The 16,220-nt window shown below is 42.5% G+C and overlaps 2 protein-coding genes across 7 annotated transcripts in view; both read left to right on the top strand.

Annotated features, from left to right (window-relative positions):
• map7d2b (MAP7 domain containing 2b) overlaps positions 1–4,605 on the top strand; it is a 30,611-nt gene extending 26,006 nt beyond the window's left edge. For 4 of the 6 annotated variants that reach the window (XM_072378513.1, XM_072378509.1, XM_072378511.1 and 1 more), the window contains 2 exons: positions 1,473–1,768; positions 1,994–4,605. In XM_072378513.1, coding sequence (XP_072234614.1) covers positions 1,473–1,764 — 292 coding nt within the window. In that variant the 3' untranslated portion in view covers positions 1,765–1,768; positions 1,994–4,605. The remainder of the gene's footprint in view (positions 1–1,472; positions 1,769–1,993) is intronic. The other 2 variants (XM_072378514.1, XM_072378510.1) reach the window with 1 other exon arrangement.
• Positions 4,606–5,365: 760 nt separating this feature from the next.
• Positions 5,366–16,144, top strand: LOC140284216 (uncharacterized). The gene is made up of 11 exons (XM_072378026.1): positions 5,366–5,592; positions 6,561–6,602; positions 6,767–7,426; positions 7,758–8,522; positions 11,610–11,779; positions 13,312–13,432; positions 13,540–13,609; positions 13,689–13,825; positions 13,916–13,994; positions 14,119–14,218; positions 15,631–16,144. The coding sequence occupies exons 2-11, from the start codon at positions 6,568–6,570 to the stop codon at positions 15,642–15,644; spliced, it is 2,151 nt and encodes a 716-aa protein (XP_072234127.1). The 5' UTR covers positions 5,366–5,592; positions 6,561–6,567; the 3' UTR covers positions 15,645–16,144.
• The last annotated feature ends 76 nt before the right edge of the window (positions 16,145–16,220 follow it).

Here is a 16,220-nt window from a genome sequence, read left to right as displayed (position 1 = left end):
AGAACGTGAGTGAACACTCTGATGTTGTGATGTAGCGTTCCACATCGTGGAAAATGTGAATACTTTTCATCTCAAATAAAGGAAAAAAAAGATGAACTATTTATTGCCATGGATGACTTCATTTAAATGTTTTGGTTATGGACTTCTTAATCTGTTTTTCGGTCAGAAACTCTTGAGAAAATTACAGATGAATGATCCTAAAACATAAGACGATCGTGTGAAATTCTTCTTTATCTGATCAATAGTCCAAAACAATCCTTTTTTGTTTTTTTAAAGTGGGGTTTTGTGAGGAACTTATCAGTCAGAGCGCTCTCAGTTTGGGGAATACGAAGGTTTCCTAACAGGTGAGCTGATGCAACATGAGAGGAGCAAATTTCTTGCTTTCATAAAGTTTGTAATTATGCAAGTTGTTAGTCCATTGTGACCCTAAACCACTGAGCAAAGTGGATGTTCTTTGGTTGAGAAAAAGTAATTAACTGTCTGACGTGGGAATTCTATTTGTAGCTTTTGCTCAGATTGAGGTTTGAGTTGTTTTAGAAGAGGAAAATTCCCTCTTCTTGTGACCATCTTCTGAGTAGCTTTTAGCTCTGCTTGCCAGTTAGGAATAGTTTCTGATTCTTTAAACTGGCTGCGATTACGTGAGTCACTTTTAATCCGATTCATGGTTCAGTCAGTATAAAAAAGCCTAAAGTAAACGCCTCAATCAGATCAGACTGATCTGATCAATCTGAAGGTTACCATGTGTACCATGTGTAGACTGAGTTTAGCTCCTTTCTGGTTGGAATAAGTGTGTTTTGTTTAGCATGTGCTTAAACCACTTCGGTGTTAGGTGACATGTTGAATTTTAAAGGTTTATAAACCAGCAAACTGAACAGCTGCACGACTGACAGCTTTATTGGAAACATTAGAAAGATTAAAGATCGTTGAACATCTTCAAGACGTATTTTCACAGTCCTGATTGGTAAATCCAGGGAGGACAACTCTCTCCTGGAGTTTTCACCTCAGGCTCCCTTTGTTCTCCTGTTTGGGAATAAAATTGGAAAAACAAATTTTCTTATTTTTCCTGTGCTATATCTTCCACATATAAGCCAGCAAGCCGACTTTTCACATGTCAAAAGAGTTTAATTCTGATTAAATGCTGTGCAGCACATAAGAGCACAATGTGTGGCATCTCTTTATTTAGACTCCATGTAAACACAATCATTTCAATCAGATTTAAACACCACTGAAAAAAAACTTTAGTTTGAAAGAAGAAATGAGTTAGACAATTAATTGATTATAAGAGTCCCTGCTGATCAGAGGCAGTTAACACTGGATTTGTAATGTAAACACAGATGGTGGCTGTTCCATAGAGGCAACATGCATGTCACAATGAGGCATTTAAGTATTAAGTGTATTTTAAAACCGAAGCAGCATCTTTCAAATTACTAATAAATCAAACATTGTGTCTCTGTCATCGTTGTTCCTGTAAGCTCTCCATCTGTCTCCATCAGTCCTGTGTCCAGGGACGAGCAGGCGAGCGCTCAGGAGTTTTCACCGGTCACCGAAGGACCCGACGTCTGTTCCCTGGAGCACCTGATGGAGCTGGATGCGCCGGGACGAGAACAGCGGCAGGGTGCGGAGACACCCCCGTACCCGAAACTGCAGGCCGGCAGCGGGGTCGGAGACCTCAACAAGAACCTCCTGATCCAAGCTTACAGCGCCGCCTCTGAAACATCCCAGCTTATCCCCAGCATTGGCCCGAGCAAACTGGACGTCCAGTAGCCAGGTGGAGACGCACACTCTTTTATTCATTGTTCCATAGCACCACTCGTTACAGCAGCTATATGATCTAGTTTCATCCAGTGGTATCCTCAGTGGTGGAGGATGTACTCTACTTTACTTCCAGTATTACAGTGGATAAATACTTTCTAGCAAGTCCCCGTGTAGAAAAGCAATAGCTTAAATGTGCATTTCTAACTATTTCCCTTTTTGTGTTTGTTTTCTCTCTTAGGTGCTTTTTTAGGAGCTGGAAGATAAAAGCAGGAGCCAGGAGAAACAGAGCAAGAGACCTTCGCCTCCATTTACAACAGCAACAACAATCATTTCAACAAGAAACAACTGCTCAGCACCTTATCTCTGATCTGTATTACCACACATGCAGAACTGTGAGGCTTTTGGCCATGTTTTGAGGCAGTGCAGATGGGCATTTTTGAGGTGTGTTACAGAGATAGTTGGAATGAACATTCTCACAAAATCCACCTTCTGAATTGTAAAATTACTGTAAATTTAAAGTCGTGTCAGGTTTATTCATCCTAAACCTAACAGAGAACCACACCTTAATCATGCTATAAAACTTGAAGTTGAGCTCTTGTACATATTCCACATCCTCACATTAAAGATACCAGACACTGGGCTGCATCTTTTCATGAGCTTTATGTTCCTCCATTAATCTGTGCATGTCCTCACGACAGCTCATGATGAAGCCAATGTTGCCCATCTGCACCGCAACAACACATCTCCCAAGTGCCCTCTGCTTTAATCTCTCACCCCTGCTTTTGAACACTTTGTAAATAGATCCGACTGGATGGTGGAGTCATCGCTGGGACGAGAAGCAGCTGTGTAGCCGTTAATCCGGAGGAGAGCTGTTAGACTGAGGCTGTTGTGTGAACCCTGTGTAGCATCTTCAGTGAGGACTAGCTAGTTTTATAGGCTGTGGTTGTAGCTGTGTACTTGAACAGTGTGGGAGTTTCTCTCCTTCTGTCAGTGTTTCTGATGGTTCCTGTGTGTTTATCCCACCGCTGAGCGTCTGTACTGCTCACAGCCTCTCTCACTAGTGTAAAACAGATTTCATGACGCTGGGGAAACCATCAGTGAATGATATTATCGGCCTGCTGTTAACCCGTAACACGTAGCCTATAGCTTTGGTTTCTCTGCTGCTTGTCACTCCATCGGTGGACATTTGTGGACTTGCAGTGATCCACGACAGGGTTCAAATATCGCCTCGAAGGGGAAAAGGGGGGAAAAAATTATGCTAAATGTCTTGTTTTTTTTATCTGCAGGTTGACACAGTGTGATGTGGATTTGTTTGGCACCGACTGTAACCACACAAGCTGCAGTTTATAGTGTGCACTTACACTAGTTGTATGTTTCACTGCTCTGAGGATGCTTACATTTCCACGCCCGACTACAACGTACCTCATCGTTTCAACACAGACCATTTTGTTCAACAGCGCTCACCTCGCAGCTCATCACCTCTGACGCCTTAAACCTCTGTGCAGTCAGGTTCTCTCCCTCTACCAAGTTTCTGGGCTTCACCCTCCAGCACGAGCACTTTTCACTGTTTAGGGGCCCATTTCCATGAAGAGGAACCACAGAAACAAGAGCCACGTGTTATTAGATAGTTTTTTTTAGCTTTTTTCTTTGCTTTCCAGCCACGAAAGATTAGGGAGATCAGTGAGGGGAACATCACAAAAGTCACATTTACACTATCAGACCACGCCGTGGTGGAGCTGTCGTTGAGTCTTGAAACTCAGAGTCAAAAACCCTTTTGTATTTAACCTTTAGGGTACTAAAACCTGGCCCTATAACCTGCCTACAATAGACTTGTGAACATCATGCAGCCTGTATGTTCCATAACTAAAAAGTAGTCTGTTCTGTTAACACAAGATCCATGATGTCGTAACAGTGGAAATTCTTCTTTTGGACGCCACTGTGGGAATTGGGAAGTTTAGAGGCCTGTAGCGTTTTTCAAACTTGGTGGTCACAAAAATAAATTATTTAATGAGTTGCTGAACTTAAACAACCTGTAAACCCCAGATAAACCCAACCTTTTCCGGCCCTAGGGCATAAAACCCTGACTTCTAGCCACGAGGGATCCCTGATTAAGTCTTGTTTAAGCCTTGAAAATCACAGTGGAGTTGCTACAAGCCCTGATGTACACTTGCCCGCCCGCTTTTTGCCCGATAGTATAAATGTGGCTATTTATGTGAAAGCATGGTTTGACCAGTCTTTGCCCTGAGAACACAAACCCTCAAGCAGCCAGGAGGCCCAGGTTCTCTAGCCATGACTTTAGATCCACTAAGAGAATATATTTACACCTAACAAAAGCCATCCACCTATAAGAAGTTTGACCAACCACCAACCAAAACTCTGGAAAATATTCCTGAAATCGGAGAGTATTGTGTTGGTGGAGGAATGTAATTCTCCCCTTTCAATAGCTTTTAAAACAAGCAGAACACAGAGAAAGAGAGTGGTGTGGATGGTGTATGGTATATTCCCACAGAGTGTTCTTGAAAAATGTCTTCTTTTATGGAAAAGGGGCTCTGCTGTTCCACGTCGCTGCCACGTCGCTGCCATGCTGGGGGAAGAAAGCATTTACCGACACTGCTGTGGACCTCATTACGCTCCAGTCAAATCCTTCCTCTCCACATTTGCTCGTCATTCTCCAGATTCTGCTGAAACTAGAGGGTCTTCTGGGTTCCCTGTATATGAAGTAAACATAAAGGACATAGTGTTTATCCTTATATTACTTAAACTCTGTGACACTGCAGCTTGGTGGAATATATCATTGTAGATGTGGTGCATGGATACTTGCTGAAAAGAACAATAAACTACATCAAACCATTTGGTTGAGTGAGTTGGATCAATAAAGGGATAACAATGAAAAACACACTTTTATATGATGTTTCACATTCCTAATATTACATATGTGTAGGTCTTGATGCAGCCACCTTTTATATATTATGTGTGACATGTTAAATCTTTTGCTTTAACCAAGCAAAGTTCAAACAACTGACAGCAAAACAAAAAACATCCTGATGAATTTTCAACCTTTAAAATAAAATATGTCATAGCTCTGATAAACACACATGAGGAGGCTTCGGCCAACGGTAGATGGATCAACTGAAGAAATGGTGACTTGATGTGTCTTTGCAACAAGCTGCTAGTAGCAAAGTGCCCAAAGATAATATTTAAAATATATTTTGCAAAATTTTCTGTTACAAGGCTACACATTATTTCATTGTTTGAGTTAGGTAGCTGTTTTATGCTCGATATATTCATAAGGCCTGTGTTAAATGGGTTGACGAATTTAAAAAAATTAATACAATTCCTCTGACATCGGTCAGGTACAAGGACTGACTGAAAATTAGTGAAAAAGCAGCCAATGTCCAGAGAAAATTTTTGAAAGCCTCGAGAACTATTGCTCAAAACCATTTTAAAAGATTGCTTGGAAAATATAAAGAGAAAAGGGATGGAATATGCCTTTTACACGTAACATTTGTATATATTTCATCAATAATCTTTTTGGAATTTTTGGAGCAGTTTAATGGCACCACTCAACAAACCTTATTTTGAAAAACTTAGACGGAAGTGCAGTGCTACTTCCTGCTTGGGTCCAGTTCGTTGACCTCGCTGGACGAAACGGGCGGATGAACAGCCATTTTCCTGCGGTGTTTACTGGAAAACTCATCACTTTTAGCTGAATTTAGGTTGTATCTGGTAAAAGAGGGGGGTGTGTGATTAATTTATAAACGGTTAATTGTCTTTTTAGCGTGGTTTTTCGCTTTTACAGCGTTAGTCGCGGCTGCTCGACGCGCGTTGTGGTCAAAGGTAAGAGAACTGCTAGCCGTTTATTAGCGTTAGCTAGCTTTTGATTAGCTTATGTGCATGGACATCGTGGGTTAGTGTTTGGGATATATTCAAGTGCGTATTGTTGGCTACATCTCCATGTAATGTAGACACCATTATTGTAGGGTGGCGGAGGCTCAGTTTTAGTAAACCTGTTTGCTAATCATACGCATAGGATGTGCTGAGGTTTGCAGTTAGTGTCCTTTCAACGTTAAGCTACTGAAAAGAAGCTCAAATACTCCGATATTAATTTATACAGAGGGAGTAACAAGGACTGCAACTAAAACCTGATTCGATTACTAATCAGTCACTCATTTTCCTAGATTAATCGTTTGATATAGAGCACACCGCTCTTCATAAACGTAGAATACCCCAAATTATTCTACGAAAACCATAATTTGAGAGCCCCCAACTCTCAAATATTTGCTGCCTTCTTCTAAAATGAATATTACTGATCTAATATCACAATAACACATAATTTTACTAACTGTCATTATTAGTAAAGATTATTGTTAAATAGTCAACAGAGTTGAGATGATTGTTGAAATATTCTAGATTTGTATTTGACAGAAAACTAAACTCTCCCTTTTCAGGTTTTTCCCTCTAAAATCAATGCTATTGAAGTCTTACTTGGAAAATAGACATATTTACCGGTAAATTAAATTATCTTCCAGTGTTTATAATGTTTAGTTTTCCAACTGGCTGCTGAAAATGTTTCTAAACGCTTAAACTTACTGAACAGGTGGTGGGATAAAGAACTGCCATTGGCTTCCAACTAGTGAAGGTTTATTACGCTTATTTCTGTTTGATTAGCTCGATATTACATTGTAAATTCAGTTTCAAGTTGTGAGTGTAGCACAGATTGTTTAGGTTTCCTGACCTTTGGTTCGCTCTTCTCCCTGTTGTGTTATATTTTCTCTTGTTACATTAAATTCTTTGTTCCTTTAAAGTTGGCAGATGTCAAGACCAAGGTCTGGATCACCACGTTACAGGTACATCCATTGCATTTATTTAATTTTAAGTCACTGTGCCTCTCATGAGGTGGGTAATGTACTCATTATTTACTGTCATGTGTTTTGATATTTGTCATTTAAGTCTTGCATTACAAGTGACATATGTTCGGGGTTTTTTTTGCTCCCAATGTTTATTTTCTCAGGAGATTCCCATGGGAAGAACCCGACTTTGATCCTCACAAAGTTCTTGCAGAACTGGATGGGACTCCATGGGACAGACGCCATCGCTTCAGAGAGGGACCTGAAGAACTTGTAGACTCTTTCAGGGAGGACATGTACCCAGAAGGACAAAGAAGATCCTCTCCTTTCCCAGATAACCACCAATATGGGCGACAGCATCATCCAGACAAGGAAGAATTTTACCACAGGAGGTTATCGCCCCATCATGATGGGATACGATTTGAAAACCAGAGGCTCACCCCACTGGATGATGGAGGGTTTGATACAGAGAGACGCAGAGGAGGGTTCAGAGAACACTTTCAGAAGTTTGAAAGCAAGGAAACTTTGTCCAAGTCTCCACTGCGGATAAAAAGGGAAGAGTTATTGCCCACTTCCAGGTCTCACTTAGACCACCAACAGAGAGAGACAGGAACAAGCTGGTGGAGAGAGGAGCAGGGCAAAGGTCAGGGGAGATTCAGAGACTTTAGCCCCAGGTCAGGTGACCAGAGAGCTGGTGACAGAGAAAGAGGAAAGTGGACAACGCAAGGTCCTAATAGAGCTAGACAAAGGGAAAACCCACACCATGAGAGAGCCCCTCCTTTTAAAAGGCCGAGAAGAGAAATGGATGACGCCGATCATCTTGGGTAAATTTTAAGCAAAATGCTTTGCAGCACTATCTGGAAAATGAAGAATACAGAGGATTCTCGCGTTTCATGTTTTTCATAGAGCAGGCTGTTAGTTTTCATGCCTCATTTACAGTAGTGTAGCAGCTGTTGCATGGCTTGTAGTTTCCTGTAAACTCCTGAAGATTTGAAAATTTTGCATGCCTTTTGTTAAACATCCTCTAGTTGCGCATGGCAGTTTAAAAAGATCATTACTGTGGTCTCAAGTCATTTCAAGTTTGAATTTAAGCTCAGATGTGATGGTTCCATGTAGCTTTGTTGAACCATGTCACCTCCTCTTATGCCATCACAGGTACAGGGAAGAGGAGAACTTTGGGGAAAAGGGTTTCTCACCTGGAGGTGGGTTTAGAGGAAACTCTCGGGGGAACTTCCCCCGAGGACACATTCGGCACTCGGGCCCAGTTGTCATAGAACATGATCACGGCAGCGTGAACAGCAGAGAACTGCCGCGGTGGGAAAAGTTTGAGGATCGCAGACGTCACGAGCCTGATTTTGATCGACGAGGAAGTCCTCGCTCAATCCGGACATCAGACAGCAGGTTAGATGACCGGGAAGACGCACGAGATTGCCATTCTCAAGATAATTTGGGAGACGCCGACTACTGTGAAACAGCGAGGGGCCATATGCTGCGGGACGCACCAAACGCAGTGAGATATGGTAATAGAGATGATGTCATGAACCACAGAGGGAGAGGTGGTCCGAGGAGGTACAGTCAAGGTCAAGGTGGAAGGACTGGCCATCCCAAGAAGGAACCAACCAAAGGATACCATGGTCTTCCTCATGAAGAGCAGAGACCAGGATACCAATCCTTCAGGGAAGATTTTGGGGATCCGATTAAGGAGCAGCCTAAATGGGCAGAAAAAGACAGAGTTGAATGGTGGGAACACGGCAGGCCGAGGAGTTTGGACCGACGCCCACAGAGGAATGACTTGGCCCCTAAATTTCCTCATCAGAAGGAACATGGATGGAGTGATCAGAAAGCTAATAACATGGCGGTTGTGACAGAGGAAACACTAACCATCAAAGTGGACATGAGTCGACCCGTAAACCAAAACAGGTACAGTACTTTTTCTAGGAATATAACATAGGTGAGGGGTGAAAGTTCACATTTTCTTTTTCTAAACTCAAAGAAAAACAAACGAAACAGAATGTTGCATTCATATGGAGGGTGAAGACTGACACCGAGATGAAGAGAAGCAGTTTGATGTCTGCTGATGGTGGATTTGGCTGAATTTACTCCAGATGGACGCGTTCCCTTGTGGATAATCTAAGAAAACTGCCGACACAGGCAGTTCATGGGGCTGTTGCATTGAGCCATCAGGATGCTTAACACAAGTTGCATTCACTGAGTAACTTGTTGAACATCAGGAAAAAATGTTGCTGCTCCCCAAGCTACTAACCCTGGAAAAAGTCACGCTTATGAAGATGTCTGTCAATTTGACCTTTGGGAACTTATTAGGAATATGGCCGAGTTGATGTTCAGGAGCCTTCTTCGCCCTTTTAGGAAAACAGAGAAACTGGAAACAAAGTTTTCAGTTATGAAATTTAGTAACGGATGCGTTTCATTCTACACAAATGGAAGAAAAGTTTCAGAACACGACTTTTGAATGACTGAAGTTGAAATAAAATCCACTGAAGAAATGGAAAGAATGGTATGTGGACATAAATCAAGTCTGAATCTTTTTCTCTTCCGATTGATGGTAGAAACGTATAAACGTACCCTATACTCTACACTGGATGTCTGACAGAAGAATACCATAAGAATCCCCCTCAAATCTGTTTTTATTGTATCTATTGGTAAAGGTAGATGGAAGATAATGTTCTGGCAGGATTTAACCAAAAGCCAGCAACAACACACAGAAGCAGATACAACTTCAACTGGTCATCAAGTGCTTGAGATTTTCAGAAGGATCACAGAAGATTTAGTACCAGAGATCCTGCTGAAGAGGGAAAAGGAGCTGGGCACAGTCCCGAAGATACGCTTAGGAGCACATTGAACAGACCAGAAGCACAGCGCAGCGACGATGAAAGGAGCCTCATCATGAACACCACCTGCTGCTTTGTCACCACTCTTTCGTTGGAGCTGCTTCGACTGAAAATCTTAACTGTCCTCATGTGACTGAGATGAATTTCATTACATTTTGATGCCAAGTACTCCTCCATTTGTGGTTTTCTTCGACATTTGAAGTGACCTCCATTGCTGTCATTGAAGCAGGAAAAAGAGAGATCTGATATTGTTTCAACTGAAAGAGGAAACGCTCATTCGCCACTCCTGTGTTGAATGATTCTGGCAGAGATGAGCGCTGCTCTGTGAAAACATGGAAACTCAGAGGTGCAAGCTTGATGAGCAGCTTAACGTCTATACTAAGGAGATGAAGTGTTCATTAAAGGAAGAAACTTGGGCCCTGAGAACGAGCAGAAAATGTTGGGATTATTTTAACAGACGTTCCCAGGAAGGCGAGAGCAGGTTTTGGACTTTGGCTTTGGGCTCCAAGTCTACCCCAACACACCTGAAGATGTCAACAAGTTATGGACCCGATTGGGAGGAGGCGGAGACCATCCAGGATCAAAACATCTTGACAGGCATGGCTTCCCCATTTTGTGTGGATGGGTATTTATGCATGTGGCCTTCAGAAGACTTATCTGCTACCCGAGGAGTCAAAGCCAGCCAAAGTGTGAAGCCCGAGATGTATCCAAGTGCAAACAGAAGAAACTAAGGAGTCTCGGTTTTTTTCCAGTGCACCCCGTTGGGGTGAAAAGCAACGTCTTTAGTGATGAATTGGATCTTCCTGAAAATGCTGGAAATGGAAAAAAAAAAACCTTTCAACCTCCGGTGTAACTTACAGACGTCAGCCTCACAGAAAAACATGAAGTCATACGTGATGTTTAAAGAGGAAATGAAAGGTGTGAGCATGAACATTCATGACGATACACTGAGGAAGTTTCGCCTCAGCGGTGCCCTCAAAGGATGAAGGAAAGTCATGAGAGTAAGTTTCACCACTTCCGTGGGAAGAAGATATTAAAGCCAAATCATGGAGATCCAATGCCTGCAAAAGAAAGTGGGAAATTGGAGCCGTTTTATTGTTGTCAAGAAGAGGTGTGAAAGCCAAGAGGATGAAAAATGACAGCCCTGAAGAATGGCGGGAAATGGAGAAGAGAGGCCATCAAGTGTTGGTCTCTGCCATTTAAGAGCAAGTCTGTGACATACAGCAAATATCAGCTTTACTCTGGAATGGATACATTAAATTCCACAGAAGAGTTTGACAAACACTAATAAGTGGAAAAGCCAAAAGAGGAGTCATGAACACATCGTTTCTCATCAGTACTATAAGACACTTTCTTCTCTCAGAGGGATCAGTCATCACAGGGAGGGGGAAAGTCTTCCACTGGAGTGATGAGTCATGACCGGAGGCATCGACTGGACAACAACGGTCAGATATGTCTGCTGGGTCCAAAGTCACCATTTCTTTCATTTTTAATCGATGAAACAAAGAAAAGAACTGTGAACTTTCACCCAGTCTTTAACTCACCCGTCTGTCATCTCTGGCTACCACTTAGAGGCTTTTTAAATGTCTTTAAAAGTTCTGACATGGTGTGAATCTGTGTAGTTTTACGTAAACATCCCCCCCTTTCGGTTTATATAAAAGATGTAGTTGTTGTAAATGTCATCTGTGGAGCTCATCAAAGGTAAGTTTGTTGGGTAAGGTAAATGTTCTTTTATCTTCTGCTTTGATGTGATGTAGAAGGAAAATACCTTTAAAAAGAAATCCTGTTGGATTTAGAGACTTTTGACTATTTTCTCTATATTCTACAGTGGATAGTTTAAATGGAAAGAAATGTTAATTAGTTTGAGCTATGGTCTGGGTGTCTAACTCGTCATAACATAACTGTGCATTTAAAGGCTGAAATTGAAAGTTTTGTTCTTGTAAAGAGGGAGCTGACTGGTATTGCAAATGTTTCCTCTTAGTTCAGGTCACTTTGAATGCAACATCACTCTTAAGGCCTGTGTTTTCAAACATTTAACTTGTAAATTTATTCATAGTGTGCCATTGATTGCTTGCAGGGCTTTGATACCCGTGAGATTACCAGAAGCTTCCTTTAGGCTGTCTGTATTAAACTTCCTCCTCTGCTTCCTCCTCTGCAGCTCGCTTTGTTACTCCACAGACAGGCAACTCTCTTTCGACCTGGTCAACGTGGGTCGCCAGCGTCTGGACTTCCTGCCCATGCTGGAGCACTCTGGGACGTACCAGGAGACCGCCATGCACACTGGGACCTTTGCCCAGGAAATCATCACACTGGTGCACCTCGTCAAAGGTCAGCACCATGGAGCTCTAGGTCAATCCAAAATGTTAATAAACCTCAAACCTGAATATTTAAGAATGTGAAAGTGAGCATTTAGCTTTCTGAGGGAGAATTATTATGCAACTTAACTGAAATTTTCCCTTCAAACTTGTTTATTTTCATCTGTAAAGTGAGAATTATAACTCAGCATTTGCAAATAAATGCAATTTAAAATGCCAGAAACCCTTATTTTTAAAAGCAGTCAGAAAGCTTCCATTCATGGAGTCTGTTCAGCTGTTTGCCTCCTGGACGCTGTTCAGAGAGGCGTCCCGTTTACTTTCAGCGTAAATCTCCCGTTTAGGACGGGTCCACGAGTTCAGGCGAGGAAGGGGGGGGGGTCCTGTCATTATTCTTCCATCTTTAAGGCCTTACTTTACTGGCATAGATGCGATGTATGCCTCGATGTTTTCCTGTACCACTGCTTTGAGGAAAGTGTTTTCTAAAAACTGGCAGCAAGTTTGGGAGTTGATTTTGAGTCCAATCTTCATCCCGAAGTCCATACCAGTACCCCCCCTCCACCTTGCTGGTGTTTGATTCGAAGTGGAGCTCTTTACCTGCTACTGATCCAGCCACGGACCCGTCCCTCTGGTCATTCTTGTCTCATCAGATCTGTCTTCAGATATTTTTTTGGCCCAGTCTTGCTGTTTCTACTTATGCGTGTTGTTCTGTGGTGGTCGGTTTCGGAGCCTCCTTACCTTGGCCGTGTCTCTGAGCACTGAACACCTTGCACTTCTGGGCACTCCAGGTAGGTTGCGGCGCTGGAACATGACAGCACTGGAGGATAAAGGGTTCCCGGTAGCTTCAAGTTTGATTCTTTTCAAATCTTTGGCAGGTAAACCCTGTTGGCTGTTCTGTTCGGTTCTGTGAGTTTTCCCACAAACATCTTCTCCTGTTATCTTGGCAGAGAGCATCCTGACCTTTACTCTTCCAGGGCAGCCTGAACAACGTGTGGCGTGAGCAGTGAAAGACATCGCTCACTCCCACATATCCCCCTGAAATCACTAATCGGTGATCTGAGAAAACTAAAGAAATGGATCAATAAAAGGACTCTCCACTCCAAACCTCCCAGAACAGAACCTTAAAGGCATTACATTCTTTAAAAACACAAAAAAGGAAAACATACCACAAGTGTCATATGTAAAATCTTATCAATGTGTATTTGTGATATTTTCTAAATGTCTTTGTGACTTGACAGATCTGTGAAAAAAGAATTTCCCCTCTGGGACAAATAAGCTAACCGAGATACAACCTGCAAACACTCATAAGTACATGAACCATCACCAAAAAAGATCAGACGCGATATAAGAACCTAACAACCAGAATAAACATGAAATATCCTAATTTAATCCCAAACAAATGAACATTGCTGAAAACAATCACCCAAAGAAAAATGGAAACCTTAATAAATGAAACGATATCGAGGCTGAAACTGAAAATAAAAACAAATGGGCCTTTTGTCATGTTGGCGAATGGCTTCTTCAGGCGTCTCTTTTCTGCGTTTACAGAGCAGTATTTCAGAGGTGATGGAGTCACCCTGAACGAGCGTTTCTCAGCTCCACAAAAAGCAGGCGTCTCTGAGGAAGAGCCGGAGGAGCTGACGTTGAACCAGAGGTTCAGCTCAAACAGGTTCGGCGCACGGTGGCGGGCTGGCTTTCTATTGGTTTCTTTGGCAATCAAAGTTGTTCTAATAGTTGTAAGACACTGAAACACTTTCCCTCTTTTCTCTCCTGCAGAGGCTTCAGTTTAAATTTGGACTCGTTACTTGATGACGAGCCACTCTTTGCAAGACTCGGACCCATACAGGTGGGACGAATCATTGATGCTCGGGACTGTTGGTTACCCACGGTAGTGGCTGTGTTCCTAATCGTGCCGATTGTGTCAGGGTTTGAGCAAGCAGCCGTTACGAGGCCCGGGGGACCTGAGGCACGACCTGGAGAGGAGGCGGCAGCAGAAACTGGAAGGCGTCAGAGTTACGATAGCAGGAGGCAGCATATCCCAGCGGCCTCCGGGGCAAGTCAGGTATGACTGATCTCGCTCCTCCACTCTGAAAAAGGTCATTGTCATGTGTACGGTTACCTGAAAATTTAAATTGTGCTTTTCCTTCACCAGTGAGTCCGATAGAATGTCTCCAGTGAACCATGAAGGATTTTGGTCAGGAGTGCAAAACAGGAGACGAAAAGGCGACATTGTAAGTGTTACAGAGTCGAGTTCAGAGGAGTTTGTCCTGTTGGAAACCTTTCAGTTGTATGAAACATCTGCTGAATACAACATGAAGGAAGGGAAAGTGACCCTGAAGTTTGTTTCTCCTTAAGGGACCGAGGATAGGAGCCTCAGACAGACTGAACATTGGCCCTCAGCGCAGGAACAATCGCTTTGCTAATCGGAGACACAACATGCACAACAATCCGGCAGGTAACCAGCTCCGAATATTCCCAACATGTAGTCCTGACCGGGGGAAAATCACAAGTCTTTGCACTTCGTGTTAGTGGATCGTAACCAGGCTGTAAGCAGAGCTTCGAAGTGTGAGCAAAGCAGGAGCAAGAGACAAAAGATGAGTTGCAATTTATTGAAAACTACATTTAAACTCAAACAGGCTGCTCATCAGCTGGTCAAAAGTTTAAACCATGCCCAGAAGAACCCCAAAACACAACTAAAAGTGTCAAAAAAGGACTCAGAAGTGAGTGTCTCGCTGTTCTTGTTGATCACTTCAGAAATTCGTTTAGGCATGTTTGGTGTTTCCAGGAGGCTGTTTTCACATTCTGAAGCTCTACTTCCAACCTGATTACGATCCACAAGCACGAAATACAAATACTTGTAAGTCTTAAGATTTTGTTCAGGAGTGTATGATTTAACTGAAATTATTATTTTACACATTTATTTAAGTCTTTTTCTCTTCTTTGAAAAAAGCAGACGAGAGCTGTTTGACAAAGTTGAAAACAAGTGTCTCAGTTTCTGTCAGCTTGATATGATGTTTAAAGTAAAAATCTGTTAAAAGTAAATCTACTGCTCCCGTGTTTCCTGTCGGTCCGGTCTTTGAACGCTCCGTTGATGTTTTTAACCGGAGGATTCACACCCTCCTGCGCTCCAGAAAAGTCTGTGAACCTTAAAGCTAAGTGCCTCTGACTTGTTTTGAAGCACACCGGCCTTTGGAACCTGCCTGTAAAGCCCGAGTTCTGTTGAAGCGCTGTTGACAGGTTTAGTTTCCGGCTGGCACAGCAACAAAAACAGTGGCGCCATGATGAATACAGTTTGACGAAGAAGAAAAACTGCAGAGAGACACCAGACAACACTACTGGAAGAAATGAGGAAAAAGTGATGAGGTTTACGAGGACGGGACAGAAATAAACCTCAGACTGGCTTTTACTGCTGGAGAGAGCTCAGAGAAGACTGATAGGTATGAAATAACTGAATCCCTACAGAGGAGCAACAGAGATGTTGGAAAGACGGGAGCTGCTGTGAATGCAACCAAACTTTTACAAGCAGCAACATGAAGAACCAGCTGTGTGGCTCTGATGGCAGTTCAGTCCGTTTCCTCATCAGTAAAGTGAACCTTTATTCAGCTAACGCAGCAGAACGAAGGTGTGAGCCTGGATCAGTAGGAAAACAGTGTAGGAGGCAAAGAAATCCTGGAAGGAGGCGGTTTGAAGGTGTCGAATCCCAGCAGATGAGTCTAAAGACTGCTGGGTAGCTTCCCTTTCCCATCCTCTCGTCTCCTTTCTCTCTCTTCACACGAATCAGTCTGTTCCGCTCCATTCGTTGTACTCGGACCTGAACATCTCTGAGCTCACGTTTCTGCTTCTTCTCCTTTTCTTTACTCTCTGTAGGACCTAACTGGTGACTGGACCCTGAAGAAGTCTCCAGTTTGGACGTGGACTGAAGAACACGAATGAAATGAACCCATCTTATGAAGGGAAGTATTTCCTCTGAAGTGTGTTCGCTCAGCACAGCGTGGATGTCTCAAACTGTGAAGAAGTCGGCGCTCCGGTGTCGTTTTCACGTGTTTGAGAACAAGTCATGAACTTGATAAATGTGAAAACTTAAGAGCTCATTCTTAAACTTTTATTTACTGTTTACTTCCTCCCGCCTGTGTCTGATGTGATGTCCCATTAACCTGTTGCTGCTCACATTTTTTACTTTAATCTCTTTTCACGCAGTTTGATTGAACTATTTTAGATTTAAACAGATTAACGATCATCAATCTGTTCGAATTTAAAGTTTGTGTGTACAAATCGTGTAGAAAAAAAAAGGTAAAATCAGAAAGTTTAATCACCATTTAGGTTTCTAATTAAAGAATGTATATTTTCCAGCCTCGTGAAAATGTTTCTAATAAACCTCCATGTTCTGAAACTTTTTCTTGTTTTCTTCTTTGGTTAATCTCACCTGTACAGAGTTTAGTCGTCTTTACCGACGCGCC

Source organism: Leuresthes tenuis, unplaced genomic scaffold, assembly GCF_036924035.1.
Source record: "Leuresthes tenuis unplaced genomic scaffold, fLeuTen1.0.hap1 SCAF_24, whole genome shotgun sequence".
NCBI classification, from domain to species: domain Eukaryota; kingdom Metazoa; phylum Chordata; class Actinopteri; order Atheriniformes; family Atherinopsidae; genus Leuresthes; species Leuresthes tenuis.
This window is presented reverse-complemented; position numbering and strand designations above follow the sequence as displayed.